The sequence below is a fragment of the Otolemur garnettii genome, unplaced genomic scaffold (assembly GCF_000181295.1).
Source record: "Otolemur garnettii isolate 467f Iridium unplaced genomic scaffold, OtoGar3 scaffold00186, whole genome shotgun sequence".
Taxonomy (NCBI): domain Eukaryota; kingdom Metazoa; phylum Chordata; class Mammalia; order Primates; family Galagidae; genus Otolemur; species Otolemur garnettii.
Window position 1 is genome coordinate 1,319,369 of NW_003852581.1, and position 15,581 is coordinate 1,334,949.

Sequence of the window (15,581 nt, forward strand, 5' to 3'; positions counted from 1 at the left end):
TCTACCATTATGAAACAGAAAAGGAATGAAGGGAAGGCTGGGAAACTGCAAAATGCAGACAGGTTTTATTGGCGGGAGGCATACCTCTTCTCACCCTGGTCAGCCTAATTTGTCAAATCTTCGAGGGTATGGCGGACTTTTTTTTAACATCGTCCAACATATTACAGGTTCAGAGAGTAGCCATTCAGTCATTAATTCTCCTCTCTCTCGTCGTCTCCCTTGGGAAACCTGAGAAACAGAGTCTTCCCACGGAAACTCCTTAAGGGCGCGCCAAGATCTGGGCTTGCGCACTTGGACTCGGCCAGCGCTGCAGCCACTGCAAGTCGGTGGAGTCTCCAAGCAGAAATCCAGCGCGAGCGCCTGGCTTTCTTGTGCGCGCGCGTGTGCGCGCGCGTGCCCTGGATTAGGCCCCCTACCCTGCAGTAAGGGTAGTGTGACGTAATGCAACCTCAGCATGTCAGCAGCAATATAAAGGAAGACCAAGCTGCGCGCCTCCCAGACGCAGAGTAGCTTGTGATTGGCTCAGGCTGCGGAACCTCGGAAACCCGAATGTGAGGACCTTACCGAGCCACAGCTGCCGCCCCCTGCAGCACTCCAGAGAGAGGTTGTAGTCCGACTGGCGGCAGCGGCGGTGGCAGCAGCAGGTAAGGAGACTCAAGAGTAGGAACTAGGTACTTGGAATCGCTGCACTCAGTGTCTCCCGTGTAAAGAGAAGAGAGGCTCACACCCAGGTAGTGTAGGGTGAAGGGAACAATGGAAGTGGCGTCTAGTCTTTAAGCTTTCCCTACCCCTTAGGCAGTTTTTCTCCTTAGCCGCAGGCAGGGTCCGGAGGAATTGAGGGAACTGAGGGTTTCCCCTTTAGCCAATCTTCTCTTCCTCCACGCCAGAGCCCCAGGGAGGTAGAGCCGTCGTTGGGGCCGTCGGTGGTTTAGTGTGACGGGAAAATGGCGGAAAACGAAACGGTGAAGTGAAGAATGTGGCGACCCCCTAGCATTTTCTCTATGTGACCCCCCCTCTTATTCCTTTCACTCGCCCCTCCATACCCGCCCGCTGGCAAGGGTAACCTTTGGAATGTGTGAGGGATGGCGGTGTTTGTGAGGAAGTGGTACTGAATCAGGCATTTTAGGCGATAAGGAGCCCTCAGAGCCTGGAGGGCGGAGGGAGCTCTGTGCGGCAACTGTCGCCTTCACTAAAACACCACCATTTTGGTTCCCAGCCGTCTCGCCTGCAGCGGGGCAGAGGAAGCAGGAGGAGCTTTGAGGGGCTGGGCAGCACAGCGTGGGTAGCTGCGGTGGCGACCGCTGCACCGAGTGAGAGGGAGGAGGGGAAAGGATATTCTTGTTTCGTCAGTCTCTTCTTTCCACTGGGAAGGTTCTCCTATTTAGTATAAGATCCAGTCAGATGGGTAATATCGGAAAGGGCACATGTGAACGTTCTGTTCGAAATGATTGAAATTTGGTATGGTCGTGGGAAGAGGAGACTTATGTGGGAAGAGGGCTGCGTCCAACGCTGCAATTCTGCTCCTTGCCAGGGCTCCTTTGTCTCCCATCTCTGCCAATACTACTTTCGCATTCTATTGCTCTGCCGCCTTACCTCTTCTGTTCGTCACCCTGTTGACATCACTAAGAAGCTAGGTCCTGAATGAGCTATGCTAGAGAAGACAAATGGAAGTAAAATTTTATTTTTGTGATTTCTGCTTCCTTTACATTGATGGAAAGATGTTTACTTGAAACGTATTTGGTGGGTTACCTCAGTTCAATAAGAATGTGAAATACTCTCTTGAGAAGACTAAGAAGCCTAGCTATCTATTGATCATTGAATACTTAACACGCTACTCTTCTATTGATCTTATTAAAATGTCCTGTATGGGAAAAGGGTGCTCCGGTTTGGTATTCAGACAGTGAAATACTTCCTGTGATAGTTGCACTATGTGTTGTAATTTTTACACTTCAATTAGTGGTAGCACAGATTTTTTTCTGTAAGGATTGGCAATGATAAAGTTGCCCTTGGTTCTCTTTTACTTTCCAAAATATGTTGTTGCTAGTGATTTTTTAAAATGTGCTTTGGAAAAGATTCTGGTTTAATCAAGCGGTCAAATCTAAATGTAACAATATCGCTTGTATTGTAATCAGTAGTTGTTTCTGTTGGAATCCTTGTGGTTGCCTTTTAGATTACTACTGATTTGAACATGTGAGCCTTTCTCGGTCTCACCTCACAAATTCAAGTGTAAAGAAAAACACGTTTAAATTGTGTGAGAGATTTGGTTTAAAGTGTTTTAAAATATCTAATTTTATTTGTATTTTTATAATAGGTAAAGAAAACATTTTCCCAAAGAAAATAACATAGTTCAAAAGGAAAAATAAAAAGAAATGCTGCAGATTTTACTTTCCAATATGTAAAAACATCTACAGTTTCTACAAGACACTGATATAAAGGTGATTAACAAGTTAATGTTTTATTTTATTTAAAAATTAAACAAAATTAAGTTTTTAAAGCATTTTAAGACACTTGTAATTGTTCTATTAGTTATTTGATAAGAAAAGCAATTAGTCTAATTGAAGTCCAAATAGTACACTGTATTAAATGTTAAGATTTAAGTTCTAATGGCATTTTAATTTATCTGTGTGAACACACAGGTAATTCATTGTGAACTCTCTTGGCCTCTGCACCTCAATTTGCCTAACAGCAAGGCAGACAGCAGTGTAGTATTTGTGAAAAAATAAAACACAGCTAAGAATTTCTAAAAATGTATAATTTTGCTCGCATAGTAAGTAATTCTCTCTGAATTGTTTGACACATGGAAATGTCACCTAATTATGTGACCTATTTCCTAATTATGTGACACATCTTAATTGTTAGGAGTTACTCTGTGATGCTCTACTGCCACCTAAATACCTGAAGAACTTTAAGGCATGGAAAGAAAAAAAAAAAAAAAAAAAACTTTAGTGATCCACCTGTATACTTAAGATAGATTAAGTTGTTTTGAATGGCAGCTTTCTACAATTTTCATTAGTGATGTAATATCATCTTTTGTGCAATATATTAAATACAAGTGAAAATGAGATAAATGCCTCATGAAATTAATAGGTTTTTTGTTTATTTACTTAGAGTCTTGTGTTTGAAGAGGAAATGAAGATATGTAGGAAAGATACTGAGTGATAGCATCTGACTTTGTGTTCATACTGTCTGATAATCTTAAATATAGGATAAGTCATTTGAAATGAAATAGGTTGAGCCCTTATTTCTAAAACTACCATGAAGCTAGCATAAACTTATTCATTACTGATGAAAAAAATCAATTGTACAATTACAAGTAAATGAATGCTGAAAGAAACAATTTACTAAATATTTGTATGTGATTGATCTTATCTTTACTATATTTAGGTAGCAATCATGTTTCATGAGTCCTCAAATCTATGAGACAAGAGAATGTAGTAGAGTGAGGCCAGAAGTTCTTACTGGTTCAAAGAACTCCAGGGATACTGGGATAGAACATTTTACATTAAAAATAGAACCCCGGCAGCCAGAATACAAGTTTATCTGCAGAGCTCCGCTGCAGAGCTGAACTGGGTCTGGAAGAAATGGATGAGAACCACTGGATGAAATTCACTAAAGCTAGACATCTGAGTCCTCTAGTAATGTATAAATACCCCAACTATTGTCTGTTGCCATCTTGTTCTTATTTTATAACATAATTTTAACTGGAACCTCAATACTGCTTTTGTGTTCTTTTGCTTCCTTCTATCACTTCTCTATGGCTCGTTGCCTTCACTGTGCCTTATTTGCCATTTTTTGGGTTTATTTCCACTTGGCCCTTCTTTTATTTATTTTCACCGCATAAAACATCTAATTAAGTTTTTGTTTTGTAATGAGATTTGCACACCTGGTTGAGAGGTTTTCAGTTGAATTTTTTTTTTTTTTTGCTCAATACAATTGAGTTTGAGCTAAACATACTTAAAGTATTTTTAAAATTATTTCTTTTGCAGATATTTGTGAAGGAACTTTGCTAAGTATGGATTCAAGTGGTGGAAGTCTTGGATTACACACATCAGACTCTAGAATGGCCCATACCATGATTATGCAGGATTTTGGTAAAGCATTTTCTTTGTTGTATTTTCCTTTCTTTGTTAAAAAAGTAAGAACAGTTCTTTGTACCCTCAATGAATCCCCAAGAATAAAAAAAAAGAACACACTAAGAATTGAAAATAAATTGAGGAAGAAGAGAATAATGAAAAAATTGTTCTTTTACTAGTAATATACATTTACAGAGCTTATTTACTTAAAGTTATATGTCAGCATTCTACTTAAAATCATTCTTAAAATTTATGGGAAGGTGGCGGTAAGGAAACTTGGAATATAGTGGTAATATGTTATTGGAGATGAAAAACTAGATTTGCATTAAGAACTGCATTATTATATCATATTATGATGGTATGTATCAGATGTCATATGTGGAAAATTTTACATTGGCTTTCTAAAATACATTTTAAGTTGCGTTGTTAATAAGACAGGAAATGGAAGTGCTTCCACCAGTCAGATAATTTAGATGCTTTATATAGTAATGTGCAAAATCATGCACTAGATTATTAATTATATTCTGATGCTATTTCCTCAGAAAGTTTTACCATTTGTATACTTTATTTTTTAAAAAGAAAAGACTCCCTACTTTTGTAGCCAAGTTTTTCAGTAGTTCTTAACAGTAGTCATTTTGATGAAGATGCTAAGACTCCATTGACAGTGAACAAACAAACTGAATTAGACTGAAGAGATAGAGGTATCTGAAGTATTTAGAGGCAGAAATGGGATCATAAACATTGAATATAAGATTGGAGTGAAAGCAGAGAAGTCTAATGGTAAATTGAGATAAAAAAGTAGGAAACATTTCAACTAAAGCTTATTTACTGTTCTGAAATTTGAGTCTTCTGATATTCTAAAAACTATCAACTCTCTACCAAAGAATTCATAAAGGCATCTTTAATCTCTTACTACTTTTTGGCTCTATTGTCCTTCCTCTAGAATTAATGTTTGTACATTTTTTTAACCAAAATCACTGCTAAATCGTCCATAATCAATAACTCACTTATCTTTTAGAAGAATAAATTCATGATTCCTTTGTGTTTCATCAATCAAATATATAGTCACCTCAAACCTTACCACATTCAATCTTGAATTACACAACTTTATTCATCAGACAGAAATGTTGAAACAGAGTTGTTGAAGCTGAAATTAGTTATGGAGAACTAGAACTAGTGATACTTTGCTTAATTAAGAAAATGCTAAAAAAAAAAAAAAGAAAAAGAAAATGCTACTACTGTTCTTAGATAATATGATTGAATATGTCATTTGGTTCCCTTTTGTAAAGTCCATGGTAATGGGAGTGAGAAGAACTATTCTAATTATGGCAGTGCCTAGCTGTGTAACCTTGGGTAAATTACTGAATTCACTTTTATAATGAAGGAGTTGTACTAGATTACATTTAAGATCCTCTCTGGTTGTGTGATTTTTTGACATTTCTGTCTGATGAATAAAGTTGTGTAATTCAAGATTGAATGTGGTAAGGTTTGAGGTGACTATATATTTGATTGATGAAATACAAAGGAATCACGAATTTATTCTTCTAAAAGATAAGTGAGTTATTGATTATGGACGATTTAGCAGTGATTTTGGTTAAAAAAAATGTACAAACATTAATTCTAGAGGAAGGACAATAGAGCCAAAAAGTAGTAAGAGATTAAAGATGCCTTTATGAATTCTTTGGTAGAGAGTTGATAGTTTTTAGAATATCAGAAGACTCAAATTTCAGAACAGTAAATAAGCTTTAGTTGAAATGTCAATTTTATTTTTTAACCTTTTAAAATACGTTATTTTAAAAACAGAAAAAATAGTGTATTTTCTTCATTTAATACAAAATATTACCTACCCTGCCCAAACCTCCTTAATTCCTAAAGAAGTTGCCTATTCCCAAGTAAAATGTGATTCCTTTCAAAGAATGAAAAATATGATTGGTGCTCATCTATATATATATATATTTTTTTGAAGTTTTTAAACCCAGGTTTAAACCCACCACCTCTGGTATATGGTGCTGGCGCCCCACTCCTTTGAGCCACAGGCCCCAACTGGTGCTGGTCAATATTTAGTGTTCCTCTTTCCTTCCTTCCCCTTATTCCTCCTCAGTGTCTTTTTTTTTTTCTTGCAGTTTTTTTTTGGCCAGGGCTGGGTTTGAACCCACCACCTCTGGCATAGGGGGCCAGCACCCTACTCCTTTGAGCCACAGGTGCCACCCTCTCCTCAGTGTCTTGAGGCTTAATTAATCCTGTATTACTTCTAGTACTTATTTCCTTTTAGTTGCTAAGGATGTAGAACATATATATTAAAATGTTTTATGTACAGTGTTTTTCTTTTTATTGAGATATAATTAAGATACAATAATTATATCTCAAATTAAGATTACTTACATTCCATATAATTCCCCAGTTTTAAAGTCTACAATTCAGTGCTTTTTAGAATATTCACAAAATTGTATAACCATTACTACTACCTAATTTTGGAATATTTCATCATCCTAGAAAATGACCTCATTCTCATCCTCCCTCCCCACTAGCCCTAGGCAACCACTAATCTGTCTTTGTATTTGCCTATTATGAAAATTTCATATAAGTGGAATCATACAATATATGGCTTTTTGTGTCTAGCTTCTTTTAGTTACCATGTTTTCAGTGTCATCCATATTATAACATTTATCAGTATGTACTTTATTTAATTGCCAAATGATACTCTGTTGTATGCATAAATCACATTTTGTTTATTCATTCATCAATTGACATTTGGATTGTTGAAATATTTAATGACCTAAAGCTTTGCATCTTAGATTAGAGTATGAGTGCCTTTGGAGGCATGTGGCAGAGTGCCAAAACATACTTGAAACTATAAGATAAACAGAACATCACCTTGCAGTCCCTTTCATTAGAATTAGGGAGAATATGCATATACAACATATATCTTCACACAGTTATAGTCTTATAAATATGTTATAGGATAGAAAACAAAATTTTTATTATCTTCTCTCTTCTTTATGAAGTAATAAAATGGAAAAGTTTGATAACTACTTCTGATTTTTAATTGGTATTTTCATAGTATCTAAAGCGCTTTTAAAAAGGAATTTAATAGAGTGAATAAACTGTTTTGTATCAGAAAAAAGTTTAAAGCCACTTTTTTGTTATATACCTGTTCATGATTCAACTGTCTAGTAGTAGTATTTTCAGTTATTGGCTTTTTTGAAATGACGGATTTTTTCTGAATTTAATCTTTATGTTCTCTTCAATGGAGGTATATAGTTAAGTGGCAACTAAATTGCTTTTGTTTTGGTGAGATTATATTTGAATTTTAAATTAGATTAAGAATGGCTAATATATCTAATCAGCACTCGTTTGTGTTGACCTAGAATATATTAAGTTTCCACTTGTCCTTGTTAAATAGATTCTGGAATCTTAAAAGACAGATACTCTTAATATTTTTTGATATATAATTCTGAATGCAACTTTATACATAGGTGTTTTCATTTTTATATGATATTTTATGAAATGCAAAGGTGTCAAATAGGTCTAAACGTAGAGACCTTAATTGGGAGGACCTTTGGAAATTTTAGCTCTGGTGACTTAGAATTCTCCTGAAAGCAGCCCTCCTATGATTGATTATTTTACCTATGTATTAAGATTTCTAAATTCTAAAATTTCATAAGAAATTAGATATGTTCTCTTTAAATTTCTGTTAGTATTAAAGTTTAGATATTTGCAGCTCTGTAAATTAATGATATTTGTGAAATACAGTGTTTAGCATACACAGGTAAGAGCTAACGAAATAAGAACACTATGTGGCACAAGATTTCCAGATTATTTAAGGTTCTTGGTTGGGAATATGGGGTGACTACTATGAAGAGGATCTGAATTGTAAATTTACAATTTATTACAACAATTAAATTTGAAGGATATTTGAGATTTAAAAATTTACAACATACGCTTTCTGTGATAACCTTGCTGGTGTTTCAGTATAACCGTTGTCTTTGAAGCCTGCCATTAAATTAAATAGTTCCTTAAAATTTTAATGCTGTAGAAAGTCTATATTGCTTTGGGACTTAAATAGCAAAACAGCCTTAGGTGGTGGTCCAAAACAGACCAAGCAAAAAATAACTGATTTTATGCTATCACGCTAGTGCTGATGCAGGTATTCACATTTAAATGAAATGAGAGATAACTTAAAACAGGACTTGTTTCTTACTCTATGGTTATCTAATTGATTTCATATTTTTAAGTGACTTTTTCTTATCATTTATAATTTCAAAAGCTAGTAAGAAAAAGTCATTTAATGCTACTTAGTGAACCCTTTAAGATTCAAATGAGTGACTATGTAATAGGTCTTTTACTCTTTCTCTAAAACTATTCCTCAAATGGTGCCTCACTTGGTTAAGCTTATAAATCTTTTTACAAAACAGTATGTAGGGTAAATGAGCTCTGTCTTCCTCCTAGACAAGTAGAAATAAAAGCCAATCTGAAGTTGAATAGTGAGTTCAGTTCCCAGCTTGGACCTTGGGCAAGCTTGTTACAGTTCTTTCATGTTTAAAATGAGGATGATAACTCTTACACAGTTGTTCTGAGGACTAAATGAGATAAAATATGTGAAAGTATTAGCAAGTCACTTGTTACATAGTCAGCGCTCAATAATTATAGCTAATATATAAATAAGCGGATTTAGTTAGAAATTCAGTGAAATCTAATAGGTAAACTGATAAAAGGAAAGGGAAAACTTTAATAGGAGACATCTTAGATCTTCGTCTGAATAATATGTCTGTATACCCTGTGAGGGAATTATTAATTCTTGGTGTGAGATCCTTGGGATCATTTGGTTCATGCTATGCTCTCATATTTGGATGTTTTCCATTTTAGATCTGATTTATTTCGATATGTAAGTTCCTATTAGAGGCTAGATGAGCTTAAAAGCACTTAAGACCATTCTGTTCGATCTTCTTAGAATCCATTCAACCACGTTAATCTGAACCTAGGCCAGCATTAGTATTTTATCCTTCCATCCTTTTTTGTGGTCTACCCTCAGGAACCAGGCTAATCTCCAACAGTGCTCTAAAATAAATGAATTTTTCCATATTTTAAGCCATTGATTTGTGAAAATATAGAAATAGTAATTTATATTTAACATATGCAGAATTCTAATGCCATGAATGTTATAGGATTAATATCTAATATTTCCTTGTAAAAACCACATTTCCAGTTGTTGAATGTTAAATGTAAACCCCCTTCCCCTCCCCAACTCTGAAATGGCCAGTGAATTTCCAGGATTATATAACTGTGTCCTTCAGAGTAATTAAGCGATTTAGATGCAAGTTTAAAAATGAAGAGAAGAGGCTCAGTGCCTGTAGCTCAGTGGCTAGGGCACCAGCCACATACACCAGAGCTAGCAGTTTGAATCCAGCCTGGACCTGCCAAACACCAGTAACAACTACAACCAAAAAATAGCTGGGTGTTGTCGTGGGTGCCTGTAGTCCCAGCTACTTGGGAGGCTGAGGCAAGAGAATAGCTTAAGCCAAAGAGTTTGAGGTTGCTGTGAGCTGTGACGCCGTGGCACTCTAACCTCTAACCCATTGTGACATACTGAGACTCTGTCTCAAAAAAAAAAAAAAAAAAGAATGAGGAGAATAATTCAGAAGTGTTGAAAGGAAAATAATACCAAGAGCTCTGATGAAAGCTGAACTTTCCCTTCTTACTTTATTCCTTGATGAATTTTAGGGTATCAATGGTCTCCATCCTGCCTTATTGACTAACTTCCATAATGAATTGGTTACAAGTAGTGAACAATATAGCAAATGGTACTTTTTCAGGTACTATTTTATAAAGAGTGATAATTATATGAGAAAAGTGTTTACTGTATGATTTCATGTAGATAATTTATTATAACCAGGTCTATAAACTCTCTTGTTTGCTGTACCATCTCAGGGAAGCAGACCTTAACAGACTTCTTCATGAAGGGATTTTTTTTTTTAATTTATTGTTGGGGAATCATTGAGGGTATAAGAAACCAGGTTTCACTGATTGCATTTGTTAGGTAAAATCTCTTTTACAATCATGAAGGGATTTTTTTTGTTCATACAATATTTATAAGGTAGGTAGGAGTTGTTGTTTACCATACTGCTCAAGAAAAACAGTTAAATTTTATCCTACAGATTTATAGTTATCAAATGAAATCTTAGTATGTGAGTAGAATTTTTTTTGCTCCACTAAATGAGGTATTGAAACATGCCTTCCACTTTTGGATATAATAGTTCTTTTTTTTTCTTTTTAAAATTTCAGTAGATTTAGGGGATATAAGTGGAATCTTGTTGAACTGATATATAGTGGTGAAGTCTGAGATTTTAGTGTACATACCAACTGAATAGTATATATCATGTGCATTAGGTAATTTTTCATCCCTTACCCCACCTTCTTCCACTTATTGAGACTCCAGTGTCTATTATTCCATTCTGTATGATCTTTCATACCCATAGCTTAGTGCCCACTTAAAAGTAAGAACGTGTGGTGGTTGATGTTTTGTTCTTGAGTACTTTAGTTTATTTTTATTTAAGTTAAAGAAGTTTAGGGACTTTATAATACATACTTTATAATAGAATATTTTATTAGCTCAATTTAACATATAGTATCCTTTTATGTTTGTGTTTCCTTTTTAACATTTTGAAACAATTATAGACTTAACATTAAGTAGGAAAAAATAGTACATAAAATCCCATGTGCCCTTACTAATCTACCTCTAAAGGTAGCGCCTTATGTAATTGTAGTACAATATACATGAATCAAAACTAAGAAATTAACATTGGTGCATTACTGTTAATTAGACTACAGAGCTCATTCAGTGTTCATTGTTTTTATGTATATTTGTGTGCATCTGTGTGTTTAGTTCGTTGCAGTTGAATCCCACATACAGATTCATATAAATACCACCACAATGAAGATAACAGAACTCTTCTATTATATAGCATGTTATTATACATATGCTATTCCTGTGTATTCACACACACATACACATATATACTTGACAACCATTAATCTATCTTTCTATATTTATAATTTTATTAGTTTGAGAATATTATAAACTATTTCATTTATATATTACATGGTATTATAACCATTGATGATTGATGTTTTTCACTGAAAACAATTTTATGGAAAAGGTTCAATAGTTTCTTTCTTTTTACTGATGAAAATTATTCTGTGCTAAGGATATGCCAGAGTTGGTTTAACCAATCATTCACCTGCTGGAGGATATTTGGGTGTTTCCAGGTTTTTTCTACTACAAGTAACAGCTACTTCGACTACTATGAGCTGTTAGAAATGTTTTAATTTTTCTGGGGAAAAGTCCCCTAGATTGCAGTTGTTGGATTATATGGTAAATACATGTTTAGTTTTATAAGTAACTGCTAAACTATTTTCCAGAGTGGCTGCTACCATTTTACATTTCTACCAATGATATGAGAAATCCAGTTTCTCAACATCCTCACCAGCTTGTGGTGTTATCACTGTTTTTTATTTTAGCTGTTTTAATTGACTTTTATATTTTACTTAAATAGTGTACATGATTTTTAAGATCTTAATTTAGATTTTTCAAGTTCCTGGATGGTAATGGTTTTTATTGCAGTTAAATTGTCAGTGATATTTAAAATGATATATTTTTCCAGGACTATTTATTATTTAAGAAATACTATATACAATTTGGCACATTAAATATAGTATTTTTAATTAATAAAATAACTTCATCTTGTTTGGATAATTGTTTGTATTATAGTGGCTGGAATGGCTGGTACTGCGCATATCGATGGAGATCATATTGTTGTTTCGGTTCCTGAAGCTGTATTAGTTTCTGATGTTGTCACAGATGATGGTATAACTCTTGATCATGGCCTTGCAGCTGAAGTTGTCCATGGGCCTGATATCATCACAGAGACTGATGTAGTTACAGAAAGTGTGATTGTTCCTGAAGCTGTACTAGAAGCTGATGTTGCCATTGAAGAAGATTTAGAGGAAGATGATGGTGATCACATCTTGACTTCTGAACTAATTACAGAAACCGTTAGGGTACCTGAGCAGGTTTTTGTGGCTGACCTTGTTACTGGTCCTAATGGACACTTGGAACACGTGGTCCAAGATTGCGTGTCAGGAGTTGACTCTCCCACGATGGTATCAGAGGAGGTTCTTGTAACTAATTCAGATACAGAAACTGTGATTCAAGCAGCTGGTGGTGTTCCTGGTTCTACAGTTACTATAAAAACCGAGGATGATGATGATGATGACATCAAGAGCACTTCTGAAGACTACTTAATGATATCTTGTAAGTGGAACATAAAGTCCATAATTACTCTAAATTGATTTATATAATCACAAAAGGTTTTCTGGGATGGGGAATATATTCAGTAGAAGTCATAAGGGAAATATCTTTCTGAAAAAGAATTGTTTAGAGATGATTTCTTAAGTTTATTCATGTTTTTAATTAAATAAAAATTCATGCTCAAAATGAAGTAAAATAATGTAATTTATTAGTATCTTCAAATAGAAATATAGATTTGGTAGGTTCAACAAGAACATTAACTGATATAAAATTTTAGTGATATATATATATATATATTTTTTTTTTTAATGGGAACTTTGTTTTACGCAGTCACTGCTTTCTAGCAGGCCCTAGAGTTGTGAATTTAGTTTTGCTTAGGAATTTAAGCATATGTTAAATGTTATGTTTGTTTTTAATTAAATACTTAAAAGTAAATAATAAATTCAGATCTCCAGTTCTCCCTTTGTTTATATTGTTTGCCTAACTATGTGTGTGTGTGTATTTCATACAAAGCTATTGAACATACATATTTTAAACTGCTTTGGGAGAACCTTAAAACATTTCATCTTAAGGGGAGAGGTAGGAATATTTTGTCTCTTTGTAAGTGATAGATCTGTAAGAGCAACAACAATAATAAAAATCCCATGATAAGTTATTTATGAAACTTGAGGAAGAAATGAATCTGTTCTTTACTAAATTTGAGGGATCATACTACAATGATTAGTTAAATACTTTCCACTTTTCCATGGAGAATTTCTTTGTTTTTTTGTTTGAGAGAGAGTCTTGCTGTGTTGCCCATCCTAGAATGCAGTGGCATCATCATAGCTTACCATAACCTCAAACTCCTGGGTTGAAGTCATCCTCCTGCCTCAGCCACCCAAGTAGCTGGAACCACAGACAGGCACCATCATGCCCTGCTGTTTTTTTCTATTATTGGTGAAGATAGGGTTTCACTCTTGCTCACACTGGTCTCTAACTTCTGACCTCAAGTGCTTCTCTGCTATTGGCTTCCCAGAGTGCTAGGATTACAGGCATGAGCCACTGTGCCCAGCCAGTTCTTTTATTTCTTTTTTTATTATTATTTTTAATTCTGGATTGATATGAGATACATACAATTAGGATACATTGTTTACATTTGTAATGTAAAGTCCAGTTACAGTTGAGTCCTTCACCCAGGTAGTGTTCTATATACCCCTACATTGTACCTAGTATATAGAACTTACCAAACCCTCTCTACCCTCCCCCCTTCTTGAATTTGATTGTGTTTTTTTCTCATGTGGGCCTGTAGTTGTTAATCTACTAGTTTCAACTTAGTACTGAGTACATAGGATGCTTGCTTTTCCGTTCTTGAGATACTTAGAATGTTTTTCAAATCCTTCCAGGTAAATACCAAAGATAGAAAGTCTCCCATCTTTTTATGGATGAATAGTATTCCATGGCATACATATACCACAGTTTATTAATCTATTTATGGGTTGATGGACATTTGGGTTGTTTCCACATCTTAGTGATTATGAATTGAACTGCTATAAAAATTTGAGTGCAAATGTCCTCATGGTAAGATGATTGTTATTGTCTGGATAGATACCTAAACAATGGGATTGTGGAATTATATGGAAAGTCTACTCTGAGTTCCTTGAGAATTCTCCATACTTCTTTCTATACAGGCTGTATTAGTTTGCAATCCCAAAAGTGTAAAAGTGTTCCCTTCTTTTCTCTTCCATGCCAGCATTCCACGCCAGCATTTGAAGCTTTGGGATTTTGTGATGTGGGCTATTCTCACTGGGGTTAGGTGATATCTCACAGTGGGTTTGATTTGCATTTCTCTGATGATTAGCGGCAATGAGTATTTTTCCATGTGTTTGTTGGGCATTTGTCCTCTGGGGAAAAGATTCTGTTTCTGTCTCTTACCCAATGATTAATGGGATTGTTTGTTTGTTTCTTATTGATTTGAGTTCTTTGTAGATTCTGGTCACTAGCCCTTTATCAGTGAATAAATTCCAAGTGAAGGTTATCTGTTTACTTTGTTGATTGTCCTTAGTTGTGCAGAAGATTTTCAACTTTATCAGGTCCCATTTATTTATTTTCATTGCTGCTGCAATTATGGGATCTTCTTCATAAATTATTTTCCAAGGCAGCTAAGAGTTTTTTTCCATATTTTCTTCTAGCCTTTTTATTGTCTTGTGTCTTATATTTAACTCTTTTGTTCAGCATGAGTTAATTTTTGTAAGTGGTGAGAGGTGCAGGTCCAGTTTCAGTCATTCACATGTGGCTAACCAGTTTTCCCAGCACCATTTATTAAATAAGGATTCTTTTCCCTAGTGTATGCTTTTTGTTTGGTTTGTTGAAGATCAGCTGAAAATATGAGGCTTGTTTCATGTGTGTATTTTCTATTTGTTTCATCAATCTATGTCTCTATTTTTATGCCAAGACTATGCTGTTTTGATCACTATAGACATGTAGTATAATCTGAACTCTGGTGATGTGATGCCTTCAGATTTGTTTTTATTTCATAGAATTCTGTTGGCTATTCAGGATTTTCAGGTTCCATATAAAATGAAGAATTTTTTTTTCAAGATCATCAAAGTATAACATTGATGCTTTCATGAGGGTTGTATACAATCTGTCACTTTGCATAGTGGAAGCGTTTTAACGATGTTGATTCTTTCCAGCCATGAGAATGGTAAAAAAAAATGGTTGGCTGAGAAGTGAATTACCAGGTAGACTGTATATGCAAGTGTGTGTAAAGGAATTGAATATTGCTTGTCAGTGAATTGAAAACTAAAAATGAAACTAAATTTATTTAATTTGTAAATTTGATTCTGAATTTTAGCATGCATGTTAAACGTTTTTTACTCTATAAGCACTTTTGAAGGTGAAATTTACATTGTTTTTAAGAGTGATTTAAACCACTAAAAGACTGCAAATGCTATTCCTTTTCTCAAATAGATGTGGATTACTAAAGCAACTTCATATTTACATCTTAGCCTGACATTAAAAAAACCTTCAGTTGTGGTTATCATGTAAAATGGTGTAACAAAATTAGTAGTCTTTCTGTACTGAAATAAATTAAGTATGCCTTCAAGTGGGTATTCATTAAATTAAACTGTTTGGCATTAAAGTAGTCAAAAATTTAGACATCATATATTGTGAATAGTCACACTTTATTTGGAGGCATCCAACTCCCTTTTTTTTTTTTT

At 34.5% G+C, this 15,581-nt stretch overlaps 1 protein-coding gene across 2 annotated transcripts in view; it reads left to right on the top strand.

Annotated features, from left to right (window-relative positions):
- The first annotated feature begins 589 nt into the window (after positions 1–589).
- Positions 590–15,581, top strand: part of ZNF711 (zinc finger protein 711) — a 30,261-nt gene continuing 15,269 nt past the window's right edge. Inside the window, exons 1-4 of one of the 2 annotated variants that reach the window (XM_012812066.1) lie at positions 1,188–1,310; positions 2,312–2,435; positions 3,385–4,091; positions 11,842–12,384. In XM_012812066.1, coding sequence (XP_012667520.1) covers positions 4,013–4,091; positions 11,842–12,384 — 622 coding nt within the window. In that variant the 5' untranslated portion in view covers positions 1,188–1,310; positions 2,312–2,435; positions 3,385–4,012. Of the gene's footprint in view, positions 645–1,187; positions 1,311–2,311; positions 2,436–3,384; positions 4,092–11,841; positions 12,385–15,581 lie in introns of those variants that run through there. The other variant, XM_023507531.1, reaches the window with a different exon arrangement.